Genomic DNA, 27,555 nt, shown 5'->3' on the forward strand with positions numbered 1-27,555 from the left:
AGTCCAACAAGCCTTCAAATTATATTGATCTCAACACATATTTTCTATCTTTTTAGCCAACCTCTCTCTATCCGTTATGCTCTCCAACGATGCTAATATATTCACCTGACGCCGTAAATAAAAGATGAGCTTCGTATGTCATATTGATGTTTCCCCCACTCTCGTCTCGTTTCCACATTCAGATCATCCAGGATCGTGTTTTGGAGCACAGTTCCAGGAGCACCGTGATGTGGAACAGTCACCCCGGGGGGCTCTTTGCTCTGCCGCAGTACTCGAGCTACCTCGGAGACTTCCCCTTCTTCTACGACACCTTTGGTCAGTAAGATGTACTACAGCTGCGTGTTTGCTTTCAACATTTAGCTTGTAGTCCACGGGTGTCAAAGTCATTTTTTGCCGTGGGCCACATTGTAGTTATGGTTTCCTCTTGAGGGCCGTTATGAATTTGGGGAACCCATTACAATGTTTCAATCCCTTCAAAGATTACATATAGAACACACGGCAAATTAACGAATAACTCGTTTTCAAATCTGAAGTCAAGAATAATGACTTTCATTGTGGTTGACATCCAAAAATATGACATTTTTGCTCAGATTTTAGCAATCGTCATGGAATTTAACAAGTTTGATTTGCTTTCGCGGGCCGAAAAAAATGATGTGGCAGGCCGGATATGGCCCGCGAGCCTTGACTTTGACACCTGTGTTGTAGTGGATGTGCACATTCCATTATGATGTCCTTGATCCACTGGTAGAAAAGACGCTTTGATCCTCTTTCATTTAGAAGCGCTTCATGTAACAAAGAGGGTACAGAAAGTGCTTAAGTATGAATGTCTTTGTGTTGTCATATTATTTATTTGGTTTTTTTTTTTTTTTTGTTCTTTTGACTTCAAGACGGCGCCGTGAGAGTGGCTGCCTTTACAGCAACTCCTGTATTTTGTTTTTCTACTTTCATAACTTTGAAATGTCAATTTCTCCACTGCGAGACTAATAAAGGCAAATCAATCAAGGAGTTAAAAAGCCCGATCGAACTGAATCAAAGCGACTGGCGATGATGCAGTCATCACTGGGCTGGCAAGATTGTGTTGATTCCGTAATGTGCTGGATGGGATAAAAGCCCGAAAAATGAAGCGCTAAACGCCAAGTACGGCATCCAAGAATGAGGCCAGCCAGCGCTTCTGTCATCCCGCTCCAGTTTTTTGTGCTTCGGACCGAAGCGCCGATGACTGTTTTTCCACTCAATCCCCTTCAGATGACTCATGTGCGTTTGTCAGTCCCTTCAGGGAAAAAACAATAATATGAAGACTTGCTTTGAAATGTGGCTCATTTGCTAAAACTTGTGAATGAATTCTTCAAGACGCTTGTGCTGCTATGTTTCAGGTATTAAACCGCACCCGAAGTTCACGGCCGTCATCCACGCCGTCTCCAATCTGGTGTCCCAGTCGCAACCCATCCTCAAGCTGCTGGTGGCGGTGGCCAAGTCGCAGTATTGTGCACAGGTGAAACCTCTCATGACTTGTGTGTGTGTTTTGTGATGGATTTAACACTGATGGATTGAACTTGAACGCCGCTATTTGTCTCCATGGCAGCCAAGCTCCCTTCATGTATTGATTCCTGAGTTCACGCCTTACCAGCGTGGGCAATGAAATGGAATTTGCTCCCCCGATGGCTGTGCGATTTTTTTTTTTTTTTTTTTTTTTTTTTTTTTTTTTTTTTTTTTTTTTTTTTTTTTTTTTTTTTTTTTTTTTGTGCAAGTCTCTCCAAAAAAGTGACTTTGTGTCTGGGAGGGTTTGAGTTTGTGTGTAGCTACAGGCTAATTCATGTGGTGTTTTCAATGGGATTGAAAACAATTAAAAATTAAAAATTAAAAAGTAAAAAGTAAAAATTATATATTATAAATTATAAATAAAAACGTATGAATTATAAATTAAAAATTAAAAAGTAAAAAGTAAAAATTAAAAAGTACAAAGTAAAAATTATATATTATAAATTATAAATAAAAACGTATGAATTATAAATTAAAAATTAAAAATTAAAAAGTAAAAAGTACAAAGTAAAAATTAAAAAGTACAAAGTAAAAATTATATATTATAAATTATAAATAAAAACGTATGAATTAAAAATTAAAAATTTAAAATTTAAAACACAAAATACAAAATAATAAATGAAAAGTAAAAATTAAAAAGTAAAAAATAAATAATAAAAATAAATAATAATAATAATAATAAATGTTAGAAAATTGCAATAATAATAATAATAATTGGATTGGATGTACTTTTATTCGTCTTGCAGTGGGGAAATTTACATTTCACAGCAGCAAAGTTATGAAAGGAAAGAAAGAAGTAGAAAAACAAAATACAGGAGCTGCCGGAAAGGGAGCCACTCTCGCGGCGCCATCTTGAAGTAAAAACAAAAAAACAAAAACGAAATAACAAATAATATGACAACACAAAGATACAGAGTCATTCATTCTTCAGCACTTGCTGTACCCTCTTTGTGACATGAAGCAGTTCTAGATGATAGAGGAGAGGATCAAAGAGGTCATGGTGGAATGTGCACGTCGACTACAATAATAATTTTGATTTTGGATTTGCCTTTATTAGTCTCGCAATGGAGAAATTTACATTTCACAGCAGCAAAGTTATGAAAGGAAAGAAAGAAGTAGAAAAACAAAATACAGGAGCTGCCGGAGAGGCAGCCACTCTCGCAATTGGCAATGTCATCGAGAAAATAAAAGCGCGCAGTTGTTGTTAAAAAATTGACTGAACGGCAGCTACTGTCTAAATGGATGATTTTATTTTGTGAAAAGTGATCAAATCTACAGGAAGCTAATGAAGGCAGTCCGGACTTATAGTGATGTGCACTCTCCGTTTAATGGGTGAGAAGCAGCATTTTGGAACAACTGGAAACGTTTGGTGGAGGACACGCTGACTCCAAACTAAAGTTCTTTATTATAATCCAACCAAGATGTAATGAAAGCTCCGTTGCAGTCCAAATTTCAAATCACAATTGTTGACTTTAGATCAAACGCATTGACGAACGAACGAGAACCACTGAGACCAATTTCTCCAATGACTCTTTTCTTTTTGTTCAATTTCAAGAAGTGTCGAAGCATCCTCACTTTTTGATTTCACACGTGGCCTCAAGGAGAAAATGTCTGTTTTGCTTAACGGGACAAAAATCTGACTGACATCCGCATCGCAGCGGAAGGAATGGTGAGCCAGGTACACGGCCCACCGAGTTATGAGGATATAAATAAGTGAATGGTCGGGAGAGACTGAGAAGAACACGAAAGGGTAAAAAAAGTAATCTAAATTTGACGCGGGGGCGGGCGGAAGGGGAAAAAAAAAATCTTTTGAACACGCTCCGGCAGTTTTTGACATGGTGAACCTCCTGCTGTGTTTGAGAAGACCAATTCACCAACACTTTTTTTTGTTCCCTGCAGTCATTGCTGTACACACACACACATCCTGAGTCTTGCATCCACAATCACACCATCAGCACCGTGAGAGAGAGCCTATGAGCTGGCGAGAGATGCCATCTGTCCTCCTAATAGAACCGAAATAGAAACCTGCAAGATGGGATTTATGTGTTTGCGTGCAAGAAGATATTTGATAACGCTTATCTTGTGAGATCGGGTTTGGGCTCGGCCTCATCAAGAATGCATGTTTGTTTACAGCAACGTGGGCAATCTGGGCAGTAGTACACACATTTTTTTTTTTATTGTGTGTGTTATTTTTAATAATAATTAACACTGACAGTGACAGTGATAATAATTTTTTTAAACAAAATAATATGTGTATTTTTTAGAGAAAACATATATTTTGTATGCATTTTTAAAGGAAAAAAGAATTATTTTTTTCTCTTTAAAAATGCATACAAATATTTTTGATGCATTTTTAAAGACACATTTTTTTTTCTTTAAAAATGCATAATTTTTTGAGGGGTTCGTTTAAAAAATATACATATATTTTGTTTATTTATATAAAATACATAAAAAGTATCCAATATTTTTGTTTTGTTGAAAAAAGATATATATATTTTTTGTTATATATATAAAATACATTCCATTTATATATATAAAATGTTGAAATATAACAAAAAATATATATATAAAAAAAATATGTATATATTATCTATATTTTTAAAAATGCTTAAAAATGTTTTGGTTTTGTTTAAAACAATATTGATATATTTTGTTTATATAGAAATTATATTACATTAATAAGCACCTTTCAAAACTCTCAGGGACATTTTAGTCATAGTTAGTTATTTATTTATTTGTTTATATGTTTGTTGTTTATATATATATATATATATATATATTTTTTTTTTTTTCAAAATATACATATATATTCATTTCTTTTATTTATTTATTTATTTATTTATTTATTTATTTTTGAATCACTTTTGGCGTCCCTTCTGGCTCTTTACCAGAACCAAATAATTCGGCTTCTGCAGGGCAGGAAAATGTCATACTTGCCTTTATTTTGTCTTATTTTTGTATTTTATTTTAAACACCACTTAGCGCTCTTTTTAACCCTTTAAGGGACAGCGGTTACTACAGCAGATGGATGGATGGCTTATCGTGTTATCTATCTATCATCAGGGTGCAATAAAGGGTTAAGTGCATGCGATGTGATTTCTTTCCTCCAGATTATCGTGCTGTGGAACTGTGACAAGCCCCTCCCAGCCAAGCACCGCTGGCCCGCCACTTCCGTACCCGTCATCGTCATCGAAGGGGAGAGCAAGGTGAGCCCTCCTTGCAGTTTCCGGAGGAAATTACCGTATTTTTCTGCACTATAAGGCGCAGCTAAAAAAAATTTCAAAAGCTTATAATGCAGTGCGCCTTATGTATGGAAATAAAATATGTCATTCATTGAAGATGCGCCTTATATTCCAGAAAATACGGTACCTATAGTCGTGTCTTGCAATATTGCGTCTCTGCATTGGGTAAAGCAGACGGCAGCAAAATAATATTGCACGCATCATGTTGGGAAGAGATAAATACAGTCAAACCTCGGTTTTCGAACGTCTTGGTTCTCATCCCGTTCGGTTTTTAACCAAACGTCATATTTTTTATGCCACGGTAGACCACCGAAATTTGGTTCTCAAACAGACTGAATGCATCACTTGACACTTATACGTCACTTCCTTAGATGTCACGTCTTCCTCATTGTGACTGACGCATTAATATTGTTGTTATATTTTTGCGAAAATGCTGACATATTTGGTTAAGATCTCCTGAATAGTATGATTTTAAAGCAAGCAGAGGATGGTTTGAAAAGTTAGTGTGCCCTGTGTTTGCCCAAAGACAGTTGGGATAGGTGCCAACACGCCCCGTGGCAGAAAGATAGAGAGATTTTTATGTACAGATGTTAATGTTGATGTTAAAAATTGGTGAAAATAAGTTTGTTTTTATAGAATTTTACACATGACCTGCTCTATTATTACGTTTTTATCCGGTTTATGCGATGAAATAGTTAAAAAGTTGTTTTGTAGACTTTGAACGGATTAAGATTTTTTACATTGATTTTAATGGAAAGTGCTGTTTCGGTTTTTAAACAATTCTGTTTTCGAACACGTTTCTGAAACGGATTATGGTCGAAAACCGAGGTATCACTGTATATCTTTTTGTGAGGAAAATATAGTGTCGCCCTATACAACACTTTGCACTAATCCAATCTCATGTCAGAGGAGGTGGTTGTCACATCCGCATCAATCATCTGGCGGTTGACCGACTTTATGGTTTACCCCCCACACCCCCCCGTGTCTCCCGATTGGCGTCATCCAAGTCTGTCACTCAACCTGGGAAAGTGCGTGTTGCTTTTCGGCCCACACACAGCAAGCGAGGGGACAGAATTGTATACAGAGTATGTGTATATGTGTGTGTTTTGCTGTGGTTGCAGCTGGTTGGGTTTACTCTGTGGGTTCCGAAATGTGTCGGTTCACCACAGAAGGGAGAGAGACAACATATTTCCCCTCGCGTAACCCTCGCTCTAAATCTTCCAACTCTCTTCCCGAAACAATTTATTCTTGCTTGGATCGCTTTAGGTGGGCCAAGTACGCCGGACTCTTCATGGCATGACAGGTCCAAAGCTCGGGATCCACATGTTGGATCATTTAAAGGACAACCGATACTGTTTTTTTTTGTTTGCTAACTGACATCAGAAAAACGTTTTATAGCATCTCAAAATACCCAAAACATGCAGGCTGATATTTGTAGTCAAATGCAAAACGCCAATAAAAATGACTTAAAATGTCCCAAAACTGCCACAAAATGAGCTCGAAACTGGGGAGATTGAGAAAGTCCCGCAACCTTATTATAGCAAAATTAATAAATACATACATAAAAATAAATAAATAAATAAATGGATAGATACGTGGATAGATATGTGGGTAGATACATGGATAAATAAATAGATGACTAAATAAATGAATGAATAAATAAATAAATACACAGATAAATATATAAATAGATCTATAAATAAATAAAGAAACGAATAAATAAATAAATAAATAAATAGATAAATGAATAGATACATGGATAGATATGTGGGTAGATACATGGATAAATAAATAGATGACTAAATAAATGAATGAATAAATAAATAAATACACAGATAAATATATAAATAGATCTATAAATAAATAAAGAAACGAATAAATAAATAAATAAATAAATAAATAAATAAATAGATAGATAAATGAATAGATACGTGGATAGATATGTGGGTAGATACATGGATAAATAAATAGATGACTAAATAAATGAATGAATAAATAAATGAATAAATAAATACACAGATAAATATATAAATAGATCTATAAATAAATAAAGAAATGAATGAATAAATAAATAAATACATAAATAGATAAATGAATAGATACGTGGATAGATATGTGGGTAGATACATGGATAAATAAATAGATGACTAAATAAATGAATGAATAAATAAATAAATACACAGATAAATAGATCAATAAATAAATAAATGGATAGATACATGTATAAATAAAAGATAAATTAATTAATGCATAAATAAATGCATAAATAAATAAATACACAAATAAATACATGCATAGATAAATAAATAAATACACAGATAAATACATAAATAGATAAATAAATAAATAAATAAATGGATAGATACTTGGATAAATAAATAGATAAATAAATAGATTTATTAATTAATGCATAAATAAATGCATAAATAAATAAATAAATAAATACACAAATAAATACATGCATAGATAAATAAATAAATAAATAAATAAATAAATAAATACACAGATAAATACATAAATAGATCAATAAATAAAGAAATAAATGGATAAATAAATAGATAAATAAATAGATTAATTAATTAATGCATAAATAAATACATGCATAAATAAATTAATAAATACACAAAAAAATACATACATACATGGATAGATAGATAGATAGATAGATAGATAGATAGATAGATAGATAGATAGATAGATAGATAGATAGATAGATAGATAGATAGATAGATAGATAGATAGATTCTCCAAATGACTGTTCCCAGCTGTTACAAAAAGCTATATGGCCTTTGGCCTCGTATTTATGTCAGTAACAATCGTTCCCTTCTCGGGGGGCCTCCCCCTCCAAACAAAAATTGTCACGTTAATGTGTTTTTTTTTTAACAATGCAACCAATATGTTTCTTCTCCATGGCCGCAAGTCCACTTAATGGCCAGTTGCCTCATGAGCCTTTCATGCACCAATAACGACAGCCCGTAACCCGGTATCATAAGCCAACCGCCGCGGCGACCGCTGTCCCCGAAAGGCCTTCATATGGCCGATACACATCACTGCTCCCCCCCCCATCTCGGCCTCCTCCTGCCGTCCTTTGGAGAAGGAGTGGAAGCGCTCGGAGGCTCGGATTCCTTCTGTAAGAGTTGACATTCCAGGAGAGCACCCGGGAAGCCCCCGGGCTAGGATGTCGCACATCTAATGTTACAAACCACCTGGGCTCTTGAAACACTCGCCTTTCATTCTCTCCCCCCCTTTTTTTTCCTTTGTTCCTTCGCACACTCACTCCTCCCTGTTCGACTCGCAACTTCATCTGGTGAGGTGGCCATCTTGGAGAGGGGGGGAGGGGGTTGACAGCTTTGTTTTTGTTTTTTTTTTCTTCGCTTATCTTGCCGGCGGGAGATTGCGGAGGGTGATGATGACACCAAAGCGAAGGCCTCATTAGAGGCGAGTGGGAGGAGAAACGCTTCTCGTGTCTCCTTGACCACCTTGGCCGCCTTCACTTTATTCCATACATATCTCGCCCTGCAGGTGATGAGCAGCCGCTTCCTCCCGTATGAGGCCATCGTGAGCGATGCCGTCCTCAGCTTGGATGAAGACACGGTGTTGTCCACCACAGAGGTGTGTTGAACTAGTTCAAAATGATTTCATGTGTGTCTTGTTCTCCTTTTGCATAGTCAGTTTTGCATGTATAGTAAGGCGTTTTTAGCCCCAAAAAAACGACCATGTATAGTAAGGCGTTTTTAGCTGAAAAAAACGACCATGTATAGTAAGGCGTTTTTAACGGAAAAAACGACCATGTATAGTAAGGCGTTTTTAGCCCAAAAAAATGACCATGTATAGTAAGGCGTTTTTAGCTGAAAAAAACGACCATGTATAGTAAGGCGTTTTTAGATGAAAAAAACGACCATGTATAGTAAGGCATTTTTAGCTGAAAAAAAAGACCATGTATAGTAAGGCGTTTTTAGATGAAAAAAACGCCCATGTATAGTAAGGCGTTTTTAGATGAAAAAAACGACCATGTATAGTAAGGCGTTTTTTTGCCCCAAAAAAAGGACCATGTATAGTAAGGCGTTTTTAGCCGAAAAAAACGACCATGTATAGTAAGGCATTTTTAGGCCAAAAAAACGACCATGTATAGTAAGGCATTTTTAGGCCAAAAAAAAAACGACCATGTATAGTAAGGCATTTTTAGCTGAAAAAAACGACCATGTATAGTAAGGCGTTTTTAGCTGAAAAAAAAGACCATGTATAGTAAGGCGTTTTTTTGCCCCAAAAAAAGGACCATGTATAGTAAGGCGTTTTTAGCCGAAAAAAACGACCATGTATAGTAAGGCGTTTTTAGCGGAAAAAAACAACCATGTATAGTAAGGCATTTTTAGGCCAAAAAAAACGACCATGTATAGTAAGGCATTTTTAGGCCAAAAAAACGACCATGTATGGTAAGGCGTTTTTTTGCCCCAAAAAAAGGACCATGTATAGTAAGGCGTTTTTAGCCGAAAAAAATGACCATGTATAGTAAGGCATTTTTAGCTGAAAAAAACGACCATGTATAGTAAGGCGTTTTTAGCCCAAAAAAAACGACCATGTATAGTAAGGCGTTTTTAGCCCAAAAAAACGACCATGTATAGTAAGGCATTTTTAGCTGAAAAAAACGACCATGTATAGTAAGGCGTTTTTAGCTGAAAAAAACGACCATGTATAGTAAGGCGTTTTTAGCTGAAAAAAACGACCATGTATAGTAAGGCGTTTTTAACTGAAAAAACGACCATGTATAGTAAGGCGTTTTTAGCCGAAAAAAACGACCATGTATAGTAAGGCATTTTTAGGCCAAAAAAACGACCATGTATAGTAAGGCGTTTTTAGCCCCCCAAAAAAGGACCATGTATAGTAAGGCGTTTTTAGCCGAAAAAAACGACCATGTATAGTAAGGCGTTTTTAGCGGAAAAAAAACAACCATGTATAGTAAGGCATTTTTAGGCCAAAAAAAACGACCATGTATAGTAAGGCGTTTTTAGCTGAAAAAAACGACCATGTATAGTAAGGCGTTTTTAACGGAAAAAACGACCATGTATAGTAAGGCGTTTTTAGCCGAAAAAAACGACCATGTATAGTAAGGCATTTTTAGGCCAAAAAAACGACCATGTATAGTAAGGCGTTTTTAGCCCCCCAAAAAAGGACCATGTATAGTAAGGCGTTTTTAGCCGAAAAAAACGACCATGTATAGTAAGGCGTTTTTAGCGGAAAAAAAACAACTATGTATAGTAAGGCATTTTTAGGCCAAAAAAAACGACCATGTAGTAAGGCGTTTTTAGATGAAAAAAACGACCATGTATAGTAAGGCGTTTTTTTGCCCCAAAAAAAGGACCATGTATAGTAAGGCGTTTTTAGCCGAAAAAAACGACCATGTATAGTAAGGCGTTTTTAGCGGAAAAAAACAACCATGTATAGTAAGGCTTTTTTAGGCCAAAAAAAACGACCATGTATAGTAAGGCGTTTTTAGATGAAAAAAACGACCATGTATGGTAAGGCGTTTTTTTGCCCCAAAAAAAGGACCATGTATAGTAAGGCGTTTTTAGCCGAAAAAAATGACCATGTATAGTAAGGCATTTTTAGCTGAAAAAAACGACCATGTATAGTAAGGCATTTTTAGCTGAAAAAAACGACCATGTATAGTAAGGCATTTTTAGGCCAAAAAAACGACCATGTATAGTAAGGCGTTTTTAGCGGAAAAAAACGACCATGTATAGTAAGGCGTTTTTAGATGAAAAAAACGACCATGTATAGTAAGGCATTTTTAGCAAAAAAAAACGACCATGTATAGTAAGGCGTTTTTAGATGCCAAAAAAACGCCCATGTATAGTAAGGCGTTTTTAGCCAAAAAAAAACGACCATGTATAGTAAGGCGTTTTTTTGCCAAAAAAAAACGACCATGTATAGTAAGGCATTTTTAGCCGAAAAAAACGACCATGTATAGTAAGGCATTTTTAGGCCAAAAAAACGACCATGTATAGTAAGGCATTTTTAGGCCAAAAAAAACGACCATGTATAGTAAGGCATTTTTAGCTGAAAAAAACGACCATGTATAGTAAGGCGTTTTTAGCTAGTAAGGCATTTTTAAAAAAAACGACCATGTATAGTAAGGCATTTTTAGCTGAAAAAAACGACCATTTTTTGCCCCAAAAAAAGGACCATGTATAGTAAGGCGTTTTTAGCCGAAAAAAACGACCATGTATAGTAAGGCGTTTTTAGCGGAAAAAAACGACCATGTATAGTAAGGCATTTTTAGGACCATGTATAGTAAGGCGTTTTTAAAAAAAACGACCATGTATAGTAAGGCATTTTTAGCCCCAAAAAAACGACCATGTATAGTAAGGCATGTATAGTTTTTTAGCTGAAAAAAACGACCATGTATAGTAAGGCGTTTTTAGACCATGTATAGTAAGGCGTTTTTAGCCCCGAAAAAAACGACCATGTATAGTAAGGCGTTTTTAGCCGAAAAAAACAACCATGTATAGTAAGGCCCGAAAAAAAGGACCATGTATAGTAAGGCGTTTTTAGCCGAAAAAAACGACCATGTATAGTAAGGCATTTTTAGCTGAAAAAAACGACCATGTATAGTAAGGCGTTTTTAGCCCAAAAAAAACGACCATGTATAGTAAGGCGTTTTTTTTTAGCCCAAAAAAACGACCATGTATAGTAAGGCATTTTTAGCTGAAAAAAACGACCATGTATAGTAAGGCGTTTTTAGCCCAAAAAAACGACCATGTATAGTAAGGCGTTTTTAGCTGTAAAAAAACGACCATGTATAGTAAGGCGTTTTTAACTGAAAAAACGACCATGTATAGTAAGGCGTTTTTAGCCGAAAAAAACGACCATGTATAGTAAGGCATTTTTAGCTGAAAAAAACGACCATGTATAGTAAGGCGTTTTTAGCCCCAAAAAAACGACCATGTATAGTAAGGCGTTTTTAGCTGAAAAAAACGACCATGTATAGTAAGGCGTTTTTAGCCGAAAAAAACGACCATGTATAGTAAGGCATTTTTAGGCCAAAAAAAACGACCATGTATAGTAAGGCATTTTTAGCTGAAAAAAACGACCATGTATAGTAAGGCATTTTTGTCCAAAAAAACGACCATGTATAGTAAGGCATTTTTAGGCAAAAAAACGACCATGTATAGTAAGGCATTTTTAGCTGAAAAAAACGACCATGTATAGTAAGGCGTTTTTAGCCCCAAAAAAACGACCATGTATAGTAAGGCGTTTTTAGCTGAAAAAAACGACCATGTATAGTAAGGCGTTTTTAGCCGAAAAAAACGACCATGTATAGTAAGGCATTTTTAGGCCAAAAAAAAACGACCATGTATAGTAAGGCATTTTTAGCTGAAAAAAACGACCATGTATAGTAAGGCATTTTTAGGCCAAAAAAACAACCATGTATAGTAAGGCGTTTTTAACGGAAAAAACGACCATGTATAGTAAGGCGTTTTTAGATGAAAAAAACGACCATGTATAGTAAGGCGTTTTTAGCCCAAAAAAACGACCATGTATAGTAAGGCGTTTTTAGCCCAAAAAAACGACCATGTATAGTAAGGCGTTTTTTTGCCCCAAAAAAAGGACCATGTATAGTAAGGCGTTTTTAGCCGAAAAAAACGACCATGTATAGTAAGGCATTTTTAGGCCAAAAAAAACGACCATGTATAGTAAGGCGTTTTTAGATGAAAAAAACGACCATGTATAGTAAGGCGTTTTTAGCCCCAAAAAAACGACCATGTATAGTAAGGCATTTTTAGCGGAAAAAAACGACCATGTATAGTAAGGCGTTTTTTTGCCCCAAAAAAACGACCATGTATAGTAAGGCATTTTTAGCTGAAAAAAACGACCATGTATAGTAAGGCGTTTTTAGGCCAAAAAAACAACCATGTATAGTAAGGCGTTTTTAACGGAAAAAACGACCATGTATAGTAAGGCGTTTTTAGATGAAAAAAACGACCATGTATAGTAAGGCGTTTTTAGCCCAAAAAAACGACCATGTATAGTAAGGCGTTTTTTTGCCCCAAAAAAACGACCATGTATAGTAAGGCGTTTTTAGCCGAAAAAAACAACCATGTATAGTAAGGCGTTTTTAGCCGAAAAAAAGGACCATGTATAGTAAGGCGTTTTTAGCCCCGAAAAAAAGGACCATGTATAGTAAGGCGTTTTTAGTATAGTAAGGCATTTTTAAAAAAACGACCATGTATAGTAAGGCGTTTTTAGATGAAAAAAACGACCATGTATAGTAAGGCGTTTTTTTGCCCCAAAAAAAGGACCATGTATAGTAAGGCGTTTTTAGCCGAAAAAAACGACCATGTATAGTAAGGCGTTTTTAGCGGAAAAAAACAACCATGTATAGTAAGGCATTTTTAGGCCAAAAAAAACGACCATGTATAGTAAGGCGTTTTTAGATGAAAAAAACGACCATGTATAGTAAGGCGTTTTTTTGCCCCAAAAAAAGGACCATGTATAGTAAGGCGTTTTTAGCCGAAAAAAATGACCATGTATAGTAAGGCATTTTTAGCTGAAAAAAACGACCATGTATAGTAAGGCGTTTTTAGCCCAAAAAAAACGACCATGTATAGTAAGGCGTTTTTAGCCCAAAAAAACGACCATGTATAGTAAGGCGTTTTTTTGCCCCAAAAAAACGACCATGTATAGTAAGGCGTTTTTAGCCGAAAAAAACAACCATGTATAGTAAGGCGTTTTTTCGCCCCGAAAAAAAGGACCATGTATAGTAAGGCGTTTTTAGCGGAAAAAAACGACCATGTATAGTAAGGCATTTTTAGCTGAAAAAAACGACCATGTATAGTAAGGCATTTTTAGGCCAAAAAAAAACGACCATGTATAGTAAGGCATTTTTAGGCCAAAAAAAAACGACCATGTATAGTAAGGCATTTTTAGGCCAAAAAAACGACCATGTATAGTAAGGCATTTTTAGGCCAAAAAAAAACGACCATGTATAGTAAGGCATTTTTAGGCCAAAAAAAAACGACCATGTATAGTAAGGCATTTTTAGCTGAAAAAAACGACCATGTATAGTAAGGCATTTTTAGGCCAAAAAAACGACCATGTATAGTAAGGCATTTTTAGCCCAAAAAAAACCGACCATGTATAGTAAGGCATTTTTAGCTGAAAAAAACGACCATGTATAGTAAGGCATTTTTAGCTGAAAAAAACGACCATGTATAGTAAGGCATTTTTAGGCCAAAAAAACGACCATGTATAGTAAGGCATTTTTAGCTGAAAAAAACGACCATGTATAGTAAGGCGTTTTTTTGCCCCAAAAAAAGGACCATGTATAGTAAGGCGTTTTTAGCCGAAAAAAACGACCATGTATAGTAAGGCATTTTTAGCCGAAAAAAACGACCATGTATAGTAAGGCATTTTTAGGCCAAAAAAATGACCATGTATAGTAAGGCGTTTTTAGCCCAAAAAAACGACCATGTATAGTAAGGCGTTTTTAGCCCCAAAAAAACGACCATATATAGTAAGGCGTTTTTAGCCGAAAAAAACGACCATGTATAGTAAGGCATTTTTAGCTGAAAAAAACGACCATGTATAGTAAGGCGTTTTTAGCCCCAAAAAAACGACCATGTATAGTAAGGCGTTTTTAGCCGAAAAAAACGACCATGTATAGTAAGGCGTTTTTAGCCGAAAAAAACAACCATGTATAGTAAGGCGTTTTTAGCTGAAAAAAACGACCATGTATAGTAAGGCGTTTTTAGCCCCAAAAAAACGACCATGTATAGTAAGGCGTTTTTAGCCGAAAAAAACGACCATGTATAGTAAGGCGTTTTTAGCTGAAAAAAACGACCATGTATAGTAAGGCGTTTTTAGCCCCAAAAAAACGACCATGTATAGTAAGGCGTTTTTAGCCGAAAAAAACGACCATGTATAGTAAGGCGTTTTTAGCCCCAAAAAAACGACCATGTATAGTAAGGCGTTTTTTCGCCCCGAAAAAAAGGACCATGTATAGTAAGGCATTTTTAGCTGAAAAAAACGACCATGTATAGTAAGGCGTTTTTAGCCCAAATAAAGGTAGAAGCTGGACTCGAACCTGGCACCTCTGTGGCGGTAAACCACAGCAATTACCATTTGCCCATCATGGTATACATTCTTTAGTGTGACCCAGTCAGCGGTGATTGGCACTTTAAAAAAAAGTGAGGCGTTTTTAGCCCAAAAAACGACCATGTATAGTAAGGCATTTTTAGCTGAAAAAAACGACCATGTATAGTAAGGCGTTTTTAGCCCCAAAAAAACGACCATGTATAGTAAGGCGTTTTTAGCTGAAAAAAACGACCATGTATAGTAAGGCGTTTTTAGCCGAAAAAAACGACCATGTATAGTAAGGCATTTTTAGGCCAAAAAAAAACGACCATGTATAGTAAGGCATTTTTAGCTGAAAAAAACGACCATGTATAGTAAGGCATTTTTGTCCAAAAAAACGACCATGTATAGTAAGGCATTTTTAGGCCAAAAAAACGACCATGTATAGTAAGGCATTTTTAGCTGAAAAAAACGACCATGTATAGTAAGGCGTTTTTAGCCCCAAAAAAACGACCATGTATAGTAAGGCGTTTTTAGCTGAAAAAAACGACCATGTATAGTAAGGCGTTTTTAGCCGAAAAAAACGACCATGTATAGTAAGGCATTTTTAGGCCAAAAAAAAACGACCATGTATAGTAAGGCATTTTTAGCTGAAAAAAACGACCATGTATAGTAAGGCATTTTTAGCGGAAAAAAACGACCATGTATAGTAAGGCGTTTTTAGCCGAAAAAAACAACCATGTATAGTAAGGCGTTTTTTCGCCCCGAAAAAAAGGACCATGTATAGTAAGGCGTTTTTAGCGGAAAAAAACGACCATGTATAGTAAGGCGTTTTTAGATGAAAAAAACGACCATGTATAGTAAGGCATTTTTAGCTGAAAAAAACGACCATGTATAGTAAGGCGTTTTTAGATGAAAAAAACGACCATGTATAGTAAGGCATTTTTAGGCCAAAAAAAAACGACCATGTATAGTAAGGCATTTTTAGCTGAAAAAAACGACCATGTATAGTAAGGCGTTTTTAGCTGAAAAAAACGACCATGTATAGTAAGGCGTTTTTAACGGAAAAAACGACCATGTATAGTAAGGCATTTTTAGCTGAAAAAACGACCATGTATAGTAAGGCGTTTTTAGATGAAAAAAACGACCATGTATAGGAAGGCGTTTTTTTGCCAAAAAAAAAGGACCATGTATAGTAAGGCGTTTTTAGATGAAAAAAACGACCATGTATAGTAAGGCATTTTTAGGCCAAAAAAAAACGACCATGTATAGTAAGGCGTTTTTAGCCCCAAAAAAACGACCATGTATAGTAAGGCGTTTTTAGCCGAAAAAAAACGACCATGTATAGTAAGGCGTTTTTAGCCGAAAAAAACAACCATGTATAGTAAGGCGTTTTTTCGCCCCGAAAAAAAGGACCATGTATAGTAAGGCGTTTTTAGCGGAAAAAAACGACCATGTATAGTAAGGCGTTTTTAGATGAAAAAAACGACCATGTATAGTAAGGCATTTTTAGGCCAAAAAAACGACCATGTATAGTAAGGCGTTTTTTTGCCCCTAAAAAAGGACCATGTATAGTAAGGCGTTTTTAGCCGAAAAAAATGACCATGTATAGTCAGGCATTTTTAGCTGAAAAAAACGACCATGTATAGTAAGGCATTTTTAGGCCAAAAAAACGACCATGTATAGTAAGGCGTTTTAAGCCGAAAAAAACAACCATGTATAGTAAGGCGTTTTTTCGCCCCGAAAAAAAGGACCATGTATAGTAAGGCGTTTTTAGCGGAAAAAAACGACCATGTATTGTAAGGCATTTTTAACTGAAAAAAACGACCATGTATAGTAAGGCGTTTTTAGCCCAAAAAAACGACCATGTATAGTAAGGCATTTTTAGGCCAAAAAAACGACCATGTATAGTCAGGCGTTTTTAGCCCAAAAAAAACGACCATGTATAGCAAGGCGTTTTTAGCCCAAAAAAATGACCATGTATAGTAAGGCGTTTTTAGCTGAAAAAAACGACCATGTATAGTAAGGCGTTTTTAGGCCAAAAAAACGACCATTTATAGTAAGGCATTTTTAGCTGAAAAAAAAACGACCATGTATAGTAAGGCGTTTTTAGCCCAAAAAAACGACCATGTATAGTAAGGCGTTTTTAGCCGAAAAAAACAACCATGTATATATAGTAAGGCGTTTTTTCGCCCCGAAAAAAAGGACCATGTATAGTAAGGCGTTTTTAGCGGAAAAAAACGACCATGTATTGTAAGGCATTTTTAACTGAAAAAAACGACCATGTATAGTAAGGCGTTTTTAGCCCAAAAAAACGACCATGTATAGTAAGGCATTTTTAGGCCAAAAAAACGACCATGTATAGTCAGGCGTTTTTAGCCCAAAAAAAACGACCATGTATAGCAAGGTGTTTTTAGCCCAAAAAAATGACCATGTATAGTAAGGCGTTTTTAGCTGAAAAAAACGACCATGTATAGTAAGGCGTTTTTAGGCCAAAAAAACGACCATTTATAGTAAGGCATTTTTAGCTGAAAAAAAACGACCATGTATAGTAAGGCGTTTTTAGCCCAAAAAAACGACCATGTATAGTAAGGCGTTTTTAGCCGAAAAAAACGACCATATATAGTAAGGCGTTTTTGGCAGAAAAAAAACCCGACCATATATAGTAAGGCGTTTTTAGCTGAAAAAAACGACCATGTATAGTAAGGCGTTTTTAGGCCAAAAAAACGACCATGTATAGTAAGGTGTTTTTAGCGGAAAAAAACAACCATGTATAGTAAGGCATTTTTAGCCCAAAAAAACGACCATGTATAGTAAGGTGTTTTTAGTAAAAAAAAAAACACCATTTATAGTAAAGCGTTTTTAGCTGAAAAAATGACCATGTATAGTAAGGCGTTTTTAGGCCAAAAAAACGACCATGTATAGGAAGGCGTTTTTTTGCCCCAAAAAAAGGACCACGTATAGTCAGGCGTTTTTGTATGAAACAAAATGCCCATGTTGCATTCAAACGTCATTGTCCGTTTCCAGGTGGATTTTGCCTTCACCGTGTGGCAGAGTTTTCCCGAGCGAATCGTCGGCTACCCAGCACGGAGCCACTTCTGGGACGGCAACAAGGAGCGCTGGGGTTACACCTCCAAGTGGACCAATGACTACTCAATGGTGCTAACTGGCGCCGCCATCTACCACAGGTGCGGCGCGCACCTGGAAAATGAAATGGGCTGAAATAGTGACACCGACCAAGACGCTAGTTGCCATTATGATATGATGACAATGATGACTCTATCTTAGCTTTATTTCATGTGGCGGTGGGGAAGTCACTTTTAGAGACATAACATAGTTCACGTCGTCAAAAGTTCCAAAATATGGCTGTAAAACTACAGTGTTTCATCCACAGGCCGCATTCTGATTTCCTCAGATGACCATTAAGGGCGCAAATATTTTATGAATAATCATCTCATTGTTTTATTCCATATTCCAAAATTGCCCTTGCATTTCATTGTTTTGAATATTTTGGAAAAGAGGTTACAACGCCTTTGTGGCCGCATCTTGCAGGTATTACCACTACCTGTACACCAACTACTTGCCCTCGAGTCTGAAGAGTATGGTGGACACGCTGGCCAACTGTGAGGACATCCTGATGAACTTCCTGGTTTCTGCCGTCACCAAGTTGCCGCCTATTAAGGTCACTCAGAAGAAACAGTACAAGGAGACCATGATGGGACAGGTGAGGCTGCAGCACACTTTGGTTTTGGTGTCACTTTGGACATGTGTGTGAGCGGGGGCTGAAAACACCTTTATGTACATGGTTGTTTTTTTTCCGGCCAAAAATGCCTTACTATATATGCTGGTATTTTTGGGGTATAGAACCACTTTACTGTACATGGTCATTTTTTTCGGACCAAAAATGCCTTACTATACACAGTAATTTTTCGGCATAAGAAAGCCTTACTATATATACATGGTCGTTCTTTTGGGCTAAAAATGCCTCACTATACATGGTCGTTTATTTCAGCTAAAAATGACTTACTATATATGCTCGTTTTTTGGGCTAAAAACGCCTTACTATACATGGTCGTTTTTACCGCTAAAAATGCCTTACTATACATGGTTGTTTTTTTCGGCTAAAAACGCCTTACTATACATGGTAGTTTTTTTGGGCTAAAAACGCCTTCCTGTACATGGTTGTTTTTTTGTTTTTGTTTTTTTTCGGGTAAAAAATGCCTTACTACATGGTTGTTTTTTCATCCTAAAAAAAGCCTTACTATACATGCTCCTTTTGTTCAGGCCAAAAACACCTTACTATGTTGGTGTTTTTTCAGGTTAAAAACGCCTTACTCTAACATGGTCTTTTTTTTCAGTCTAAAAACACGTTTCTATACATGGTTGTTTTTCTCGGGCTAAAAGCACCTTACTATATACGGTCATTATTTTTGACCTAAAAATGCCTTACTAGCCATGGTCGTTTTTTTTCAGGCTAAAAACGCCTTACTATACATAGTTTTTTTTTTTCGTCCTAAAAGACGCCATATTATGTACAGTGTGTTGGTTTTTGTTTCGGGTGAAAAACATTTTTTTTCCGGTTAACACCCATTACTGTTGTCAGAACAAAAAAAAACTTACAATACTAAAAATGGTCGTATTAAAATTTTTTTAAATAATAGTAAGGTATATGTTAGTTTATTGCGGGAAGGCACTAAAATAATGTTACACTTTTTTGAAATGACCATATATAAGCAGTTAAATTCATATTTGTTCCATTTGTGTCCCCCCCCCCCCGCCCCCCAATTCTCCCCCATCCACCTTAGTCTTCGAGGGCATCTCGCTGGGCCGACCCGGACCACTTCGCTCAGCGGCAGACGTGCATGAACAAGTTTGCCAGCTGGTTTGGCGCCATGCCGCTGATCCGCTCCCAGATGAGACTGGATCCGGTCCTTTTCAAGGACCAGGTGTCCATCCTTCGCAAGAAATACAGAGACATCGAGAGACTCTGACAGGACCAGCACCCCCATGGGGGGGACTCCTACGTCGGGTGAGGCGTAGGGGGGTGGGGGGTGACGCTCGCTGGTGTCAACAAACGTTTGGGACCTGAGAAGTATATGGAGATATGGAACAGTGGTTTGTCTGCACACAACGCTGACAACAACAACTCTTGGATATATTTGATTTGATTTGATTTTTGCTGGATGATACTCACAAGTTCCTGGATGTCGAGGGAGAAAGGGGGTATTTCCAATAACACTGCCTGCCGCAAAGCCCACCCCGGCCCGTTCCACCACACTATCCATCACAATGACCGGACGTACTGGCAACCTGACCCTACTGCGATCCCGCCGCCCCCAACAATGCTTTATCGCTCGATTTGATTTCAGTACCAATCCATCTCGGAGAACGTTGGAACGTTCTTTGAAAGAATTCTTCATCTGTACTTCTTTGAAGGTGTCGGACGTTTCGATTCCCATCCTAGAAGCTTCGTCAGCAAACTAGTCTTACTGGTAGTTTCGGCCCTATATATATCCCCACTGTCCAGACATGGCAGTGCCAGACTCTGCTATGATATATATATATATATATATATATATATATATATAGGGCCGAAACTTCCGGTAAGACTTTAGTTTGCTGATGAAACTTCTTGGATGGGAAGCGAAACGTCCGACACCTTCAAAGAAGTACAGATGACGGCTGAAGAAACCTTTTCATCGATGGACCGTCCCTGTACGACTGAGAGCTTACACAGACGTCTTTTAAAGAATGTTAACGTCGCTATATCTGGATCAGAATGACATGAAATGACCTTTCCTCATGTTTCCTGCTATTAACTCATTCACTGCCTGACGACATGCTAAAATGTGTACAATGCAGTGGCAGGGTTTTTGTCATTGTCACAATTCCAAAACCCACAGAATATTCCGTTTTAGGACTACGTAAACATTCAATTCAACATTATAAACCTGATGGTGTCTTCTTTCATAAGACAAAAAGTAAATTCCTAAATTGTATGTGTCTGGAGTTATATAAGCTTGAAATGAGGGCGGCTGTCCAAAATACAATGCAATACATACCTATTGGTTTATATGGCGCTTTAACAAAAGCTGAAGCTGAAACAAAGTGCTGTAATGGAAAAAAAATGTTCATTCCTAAATTATACGGGTCTGGAGTTATATGAGCTGGAAATGAGGGCAGGTGTCCAAAATACAATGCAATAATATATTTAATTTCTACGCGACTTTCAAAACTCTTTCACTTTACAGTCATCGGATCAGCTTTTCTGTGGGTGAGCAGCGGCAGCCACACGCGCCAGCGTTCACTCACAACCGGAAGTTACTCAGATAGCTAGCTAGCTAGGATACATACATATTGGTTTATATAGTGCTTTAACAACAGCTGAAGCCGGAACAAAGCGCTAACATGAAAAAAAAATGGAAATTCTGACCCCTTGTGGAAAAGCTTGCCAGAGGCCATAGCCAGCGCTTTATCAGCACCCAAGCATGAAAAATCAAAACCCGAAAAATATTCGGGAATGGCATTCTACGTCATATTTTGAATTCCCGAATAAATTTGTGAATGGCAGTGAATGAGTTAACGACCCAAAGTCTCAGTCTTGTTTTTCCTCGTCCGTTTCGTTCATTTCTGAGCTAATTGTCCTCTCGCTCACAAGTGTAATTGTATTCTAAATTTCTGTGTGTACATGAGAAAGCAATGGCTCATCCAACCCTAAGTCTAAACTTGACCCATTTTGCCTCATTTTTCGCAAAAAGAACATTTTTCGGAGAACTGAAGTCAAACCCGTTCTGTTCAACTGCAATTAGCATCCCGCTCTGTTAGCCTGAAACGCAAACGGCATCTTTTACGAGTGTCATGTCGACATCAGGTCTGCCTTAACATTTATTTATTGCACATTGTCGCTGCCTGGATTAGTTTGACGAGGCCGAGTTGCACCTTTAAAATGTATCATTATCATTAGCATTAGCATTAGCAGCATCTATCCACATGAAGTCCGCTCGGACACTAGAATGAACGGAAAAAAACGTGCTTTTCGCGGCCGAACTGTCGGCTGCACGTTCGGCCAAAGCTGTGAATGCAACAGCGCCATGATGAGGTCACGCTAACGTCATCGAGTGTTATCACTACAATGTCACATCAAACGCAAAAAAGAAAATCGGACCAACCTTTAAGTACAGTGGAACCATAACGCTTTCCTGAAGGATAATAAAAGTATTCCGCTAGAAGGTTCTAGAAGGTTCTAGAGTAAAAAAAAAAAAAAAGAAGAGTGATTGACAATCCGCTGCCATAAAAACGTTCTGTCATTTACGAGCGATGACACAAGCAGATGAAAAAACGAAATAATAATAATACATTTCATTTCTAAGCACCTTTCAAAACTCTCAAGGTCACTTTAGTCACAGGATAAGGTTTTTTTTCTGTGGGTGAGCAGCGGCAGCCACACGCGCCAGCGTTCACTCAACCCAGAAAAACTCAAACTAGCTATCTAGCTAATAGCTACCTAATATCTAGCTAGTAAGATAGCTACCTAGATAGCCAGCTAGCCAGCCAGATAGCAAATAGATTGCTAAGTAGCCAGCTAGGTCAGCTACATAGATAGCCAGATAAATACAAAGAAGTGAAGAGAAACTCCTCCCCTCAACGTAATTGCTTGCTGGTTTTTCTTACGGGGGCTACCGATAAAGCGCTGGTCAGGCCTCTGGCAATATTTTTCCCTTCCACTAAGGGGCAGCGTTACCCTTTTTTTCCCATTTTAGCGCTTTGTTCCAGTTTCAGCTGTTGTTAAAGCGCTATCTATTTGCTATCTATTTTCTGTCTATCTATCTAGCAATCTGGCTGTCCATCTATTGGATAGCTATTAGCTATCTACCGAGCTAGCTGGCTAGCTTTCTATTTGAGTTATTCCGGGTTGAGTGAACGCTGGCGCGTGTGCCTGCCGCTGCTTACCCACAGAAAAAAAAAAACTTATCCTGTGACTGTAACGTGACCTTGAGAGTTTTGAAAGGTGCTTAGAAATCAAATGGATTATTGTTATTAATTATTATTATTATTATTAGTCCACAAAAATGCGACACGGTATCGAAATCAACATTCTCGCAAAAAAGGTTACCGTATTTTCTGCACTATAAGGCGCACCTAAAAGAAACAATTTATAGCCTTATAATGCGGTGCGCCTTGTGTATGGAAAATGTTTTTAAATATGTCATTCGTTGAAGGTACGGCTCGTAATGCGGTGCACCTTATGTATGGAAAAGGTTTTTAAATATGTCATTTGTTGAAGGTGTGCCTTATATTCCAGAAAATACGGTATTTGAGGTCGTTCATTTTATTTTCATAATTATTGGGTGCCAGGGTGACGTGTGTAGACCTACTTTTTGGTTACTGCACACTCGCCACGATGAGCAACAGCCAAAACGGCCCCTACGAAAAATAGACACAAAAGTTGACCAGATTGTGAAAAGCTCACCTGCAGCGTTTTCAAAAGCTTCTCTCACCCAGTTCAGGGTGCACCCAGTCTATCGCCGGGCAGGCTTCAGCATGCACCGGCGAACCTTGTGAGGATAATTAGAAAATAGATGCATGGGTAGGTTAATCATGGCAACCTGTCACAAGTTTATTTGCCGTAATATAAGGCGCACCTTCAACGAATTACATTTAAATAGCTTTTTCCATACATAGGGTGCACCATATTATAGTATAAATGGCACCTTCAATGAATGCCATTTAAAAAGGTTTTCCATACATAAGGCGCACCGGATTATGGTCAGGTTTTCTTTTAAGTGCGCCTTATAGTGCAGAAATTACGGTATTTATTTTTTTGGGGTGTTGTTTCTAAATTTTACCAAAAATTGGTATATTGAGGTTCCACTGTACACAAAGGATTTCATTTGTAGTTGACGCCTCTTTTGATGCGCTCACTCTGTATTCTTTTTCGGTACCGTTGCTTTAAATGAGATTTGTTTGGTATATTTTTTTTTTAACTCATTCACTGCCAGATGTGCAAAAATGTATACAGACAAAAATTCCTAAATGATATGGGTCTGGAGTTATATCAGCTTGAAATGAGGGCGGCTGTCCAAAATACAATGCAATACTATTGGTTTATATAGCGCTTCAACAACAGCTGAAGCTGGAACAAAGCACTAACGTGGGGATAAAAAGGGAAATGGTGCCCCCGCGTGGAAGGGAAAAAAAAATAAAAATAAAAAAACAATTTCCAGAGGTCTGGCCAGCGCTTTATCGGCACCCAAGCATGGGAAAAAAAAAACCAAGCAAATTCAGTAATGGCGCTCTACGTCATATTTTCAATTCCTGATTACATTTGTGAATGGCAGTGAATGAGTTAAGCATCTGTTTCTCATTTGTCTTAAATCCACTTCGAGCCTTTTTTTAAAAATGATTTATTGGTTGAGTAACTGTCATAAATCATCATAGAAAAAAAATGCATATCCTGCAACTCTGCCAATAATTCACTGCACTGTACAGTAACATATTTATTTTATTTTCATTTTTTTTTTTTTTGTAAACAGGACTGTTTAGACTAAATGGTATCATGTTCAGATGAGCCTGCTTGCTGAGGGGAGTGAAAGTATTTATTCAGTATCATGTTCACATGTCAATCACACCGCCCGGCTTAAAGGACAACCGACGCTTCCGGACAAGTTGTGTCCATAATTTGTAAAATCACTTGAAATGACTTCTACTGAGCGTATTTTACAAAGATTCCGCAGCATATAGCTATATTTTACGTGTTAATACTCGCGCTGAATATTCAGGAGGTCTTGTTTTTGAGTTGGTGACGATTCCTGACGTGATGTCACGTCAGGAACGCTCCTGACCGAGAAAGTGACACACAATGCATTTTGGGTACTTTGTTCGGTCTGAAAACTTTGTGTTGATGGCAAAATTAGAAGGAAAATACATAAATAACGCGATGGTGAATCGTTGTGTGTTGCAGCAAGACTACTATTTGATACTAGTTGACACAAATTCCCAGTAGACAAATCAGCCCATTTCAAACGGAGCTTGGGCGCCATCTTGTGCATTTTCTGGGACGCTACATTGGAGACTTGACGGCTCGAATTGATATGGAAGGACTTCTTTAATCGATTGCAAACATTTATGCTTTCCTCTTCGGAACTATTTGAATCATATTCATAACTGGATAAGTAACAAGAAAGCATCTTCTCCGAATCTGAAGCCATTGTTTTGATTCTAGAGCAAAGCAAAGACGTCTTGCCGTGACGTCACCAACTAGGGGGCGGGACCTTCTGAAAGTCGCCATCTCCTAGGTCATTTTGAAGTAGTTTTGGGACACTTTAAGTCATTTTTTATTGGTGTTTTGCATATGACTAAAAATACCAGACTGTGTGTTTTGGGTATTTTAGATGCTATGAAACGTTTTTCTGATGTCAGTTAGGAAACAAAAAATGGTGACGGTTGTCCATTAAGTTTCACTCTGCTATTTTTTTAATTTGTTTTATTTTATTTTATTTTATTTTTTTTAACCCCATGGGAAACATCCACTCGGCATTCCACCTCTAAAAACATATGACATTTGAAAGAGGTTTAACTTTGACGATCACATACGCCATTGATCTCAAATTGCTTCGGGGTGGGCGGGGGCGGTTGCCATCTTGTCTCTCAGCTGGAGTCAAATTGCAAAAAAAATTACAAATTAGAGAAGGAGAAGCAATAAAAGTTTGTTGATGAGGCGCTCGTGCTGCGTAGAAAATGGATATTTTGATTCCCCCCCCCCCCATCCGCCGCCTCACAAAACAAAAAAACATGCCAGACTATCGCCGTTTGTCTTCGTTTGTGCCTTTTGTCAACGCGAGTTCTTGCACTGCAGAAGAGCGTCTGCTGTCAGAGTACCCCTTTTGCACACCACTACCACGAACCCAAACCATGTTTCCGATTATTTATCATCGGTGACCGCGATGACGTGATCCGCCAGAAGCTAATAAAGTAACCCCACCTCCTCGGTCACCCCCCCGCCCCCTTCCTCCTCCTACTATGTAAAAGACTTTTATAGAGGGTCGCAAATGAGATAGACTCACTCTGATTTTTGTAAGGATGATTTATAATAAAAATAAAAAAAAATCCTTTGACGACGCCTGTGTCTCTTTTCTGGTTCGCTCGCCCTACTTTTGACGGAATGTTATCAGGGAATTTTATTTTGAATTACCTTCAGGTCTAAGGTTTAACTGTCACTCATATAAAAGGTGTTGTTTAGTGGAGGCGAATCATTTTTCTTGCAGATGCCTTTTTTTTTTTCAATAAATGCCAGAACAGTTTTTTAGTGCACAAGGGGAGTTTTATAGACTCCCTTGGTGGTTATTTATTTATTCTGCGAAGGACTTTTATTGGAGTCCATCACGCTAGCAGTACAAATAAAAGTCTATAATCTGCTAAAAGGTCTTTTGGACATTTTCATTATGTTTGCACTTTTGGATGAGGGTGATTACAGTTGACGATTTTTAATTTGTTTTTTGTTTATGAAGCAGTTCTAGGTGAAAACATTTTTTTGCTTAACTTATGTTAGTTTGAACCATTCACTGCCAGACGATGTGCAAAAAATGTGTCCACTTTAGTGCCAGGGTTTTTGTCATCGTCACTCGAATCCCAGGATCCACAGAATAATGAGTTTTAGGACTACATGAACATTCAATGCGGCGTAAGAAGCCTTAGACTCTTTTCTTTTATCAGAAAAAAAATGAGTTAATTCCTAAATTATATGGGTCTGCAGTTATCTGAGCTTGAAATGGGGGCAGGAAATGCTGTCCCCTTGTGGAGGGAAAAAAAAAAATTATTGCCAGAGGTCTGACCAGCACTTTATCGGCACCCAAGCATGGAAAACAAAACCCAAATTTGGGACTGGCGCTCGTCGTAATATTTTCAATTCCCGAATAAATTAGTGAATGTCAGTGAATGAGTTTATTTATTTATTTATTCATTTCGTTTCTTTATTTATTCATTTATTAATTTGGTAATTTGGTTTCTGTTTATTTATTTATTTATTTATGTATTTATTGTCGCATGTCGTATGATCGGTCCCTATATCTTCAATCCCGGATGCAATGACTCGCCACTCAATGACACCCAATAAATGGATTGATTCAATATTTTTAATTTGTTCAAGTGTTGGCGTTTACATCCATTGAAATTCTACGTTTTATTTTTGAATTCATTAAAATGTCAGAAATTAACCGCACGTATGCTTGACTCATTTCAGGACTTGAGTTGTTTAGAGTTGAAATATTAAGAACAGTTACGTTGATGAGTCATACCAAAATTCGTATTAAATAGATGGCATGTATATCAATTTTAAAAAATGGGAGTTGAATCTGTAAGTAATACTGATTTGAAAAGTCGAATTTCGAGGTAGACTAACATATCACGACTAAACTTGTTTGTTTTTTCACCTTTATGTTATTTTTTTTTTATTGCCTATTTTCATCTGTCGGTGGTGCGATACCGTGCCATCTTCATCTATCCACTTTCCTTCAGGAAATAAAGTGCCACCTCAGCAAATCCGCGGCGTCTTCATGGGTCCAGTTCACCTCAGGGTGCGAGTGCGCAGGGTTTCTAAAGTCAACTTCGGATGGCCAACATGGAGTTGATTTCCCAGATGAGGTTGCGGAGTTGATCCATCAGCTGCTTCAACTGCTGGTTCTTCTGCTTCAGCTTCTGTCGT

General features: G+C 37.3%; 2 protein-coding genes across 2 annotated transcripts in view; one reads left to right on the forward strand and one right to left on the reverse strand.

The window, feature by feature from the left end:
• LOC148883036 (exostosin-1b) overlaps positions 1-20,333 on the forward strand; it is an 86,871-nt gene extending 66,538 nt beyond the window's left edge. Inside the window, exons 5-11 of the mRNA XM_088986872.1 lie at positions 183-315; positions 1,374-1,492; positions 4,650-4,745; positions 8,304-8,393; positions 17,883-18,043; positions 18,408-18,579; positions 19,661-20,333. Coding sequence (XP_088842998.1) covers positions 183-315; positions 1,374-1,492; positions 4,650-4,745; positions 8,304-8,393; positions 17,883-18,043; positions 18,408-18,579; positions 19,661-19,846 — 957 coding nt within the window. The 3' untranslated portion in view covers positions 19,847-20,333. The remainder of the gene's footprint in view (positions 1-182; positions 316-1,373; positions 1,493-4,649; positions 4,746-8,303; positions 8,394-17,882; positions 18,044-18,407; positions 18,580-19,660) is intronic.
• Positions 20,334-21,153: 820 nt separating this feature from the next.
• med30 (mediator complex subunit 30) overlaps positions 21,154-27,555 on the reverse strand; it is a 28,445-nt gene continuing 22,043 nt past the window's right edge. Inside the window, exon 5 of the mRNA XM_088986874.1 lies at positions 21,154-27,548. Within this exon, the coding sequence (XP_088843000.1) occupies positions 27,453-27,548 (96 nt within the window). The 3' untranslated portion in view covers positions 21,154-27,452. The remainder of the gene's footprint in view (positions 27,549-27,555) is intronic.

The sequence above is a fragment of the Hippocampus bargibanti genome, linkage group LG20 (assembly GCF_051943395.1).
Source record: "Hippocampus bargibanti isolate YZ-2025 linkage group LG20, ASM5194339v1, whole genome shotgun sequence".
Taxonomy (NCBI): Eukaryota; Metazoa; Chordata; class Actinopteri; order Syngnathiformes; family Syngnathidae; genus Hippocampus; species Hippocampus bargibanti.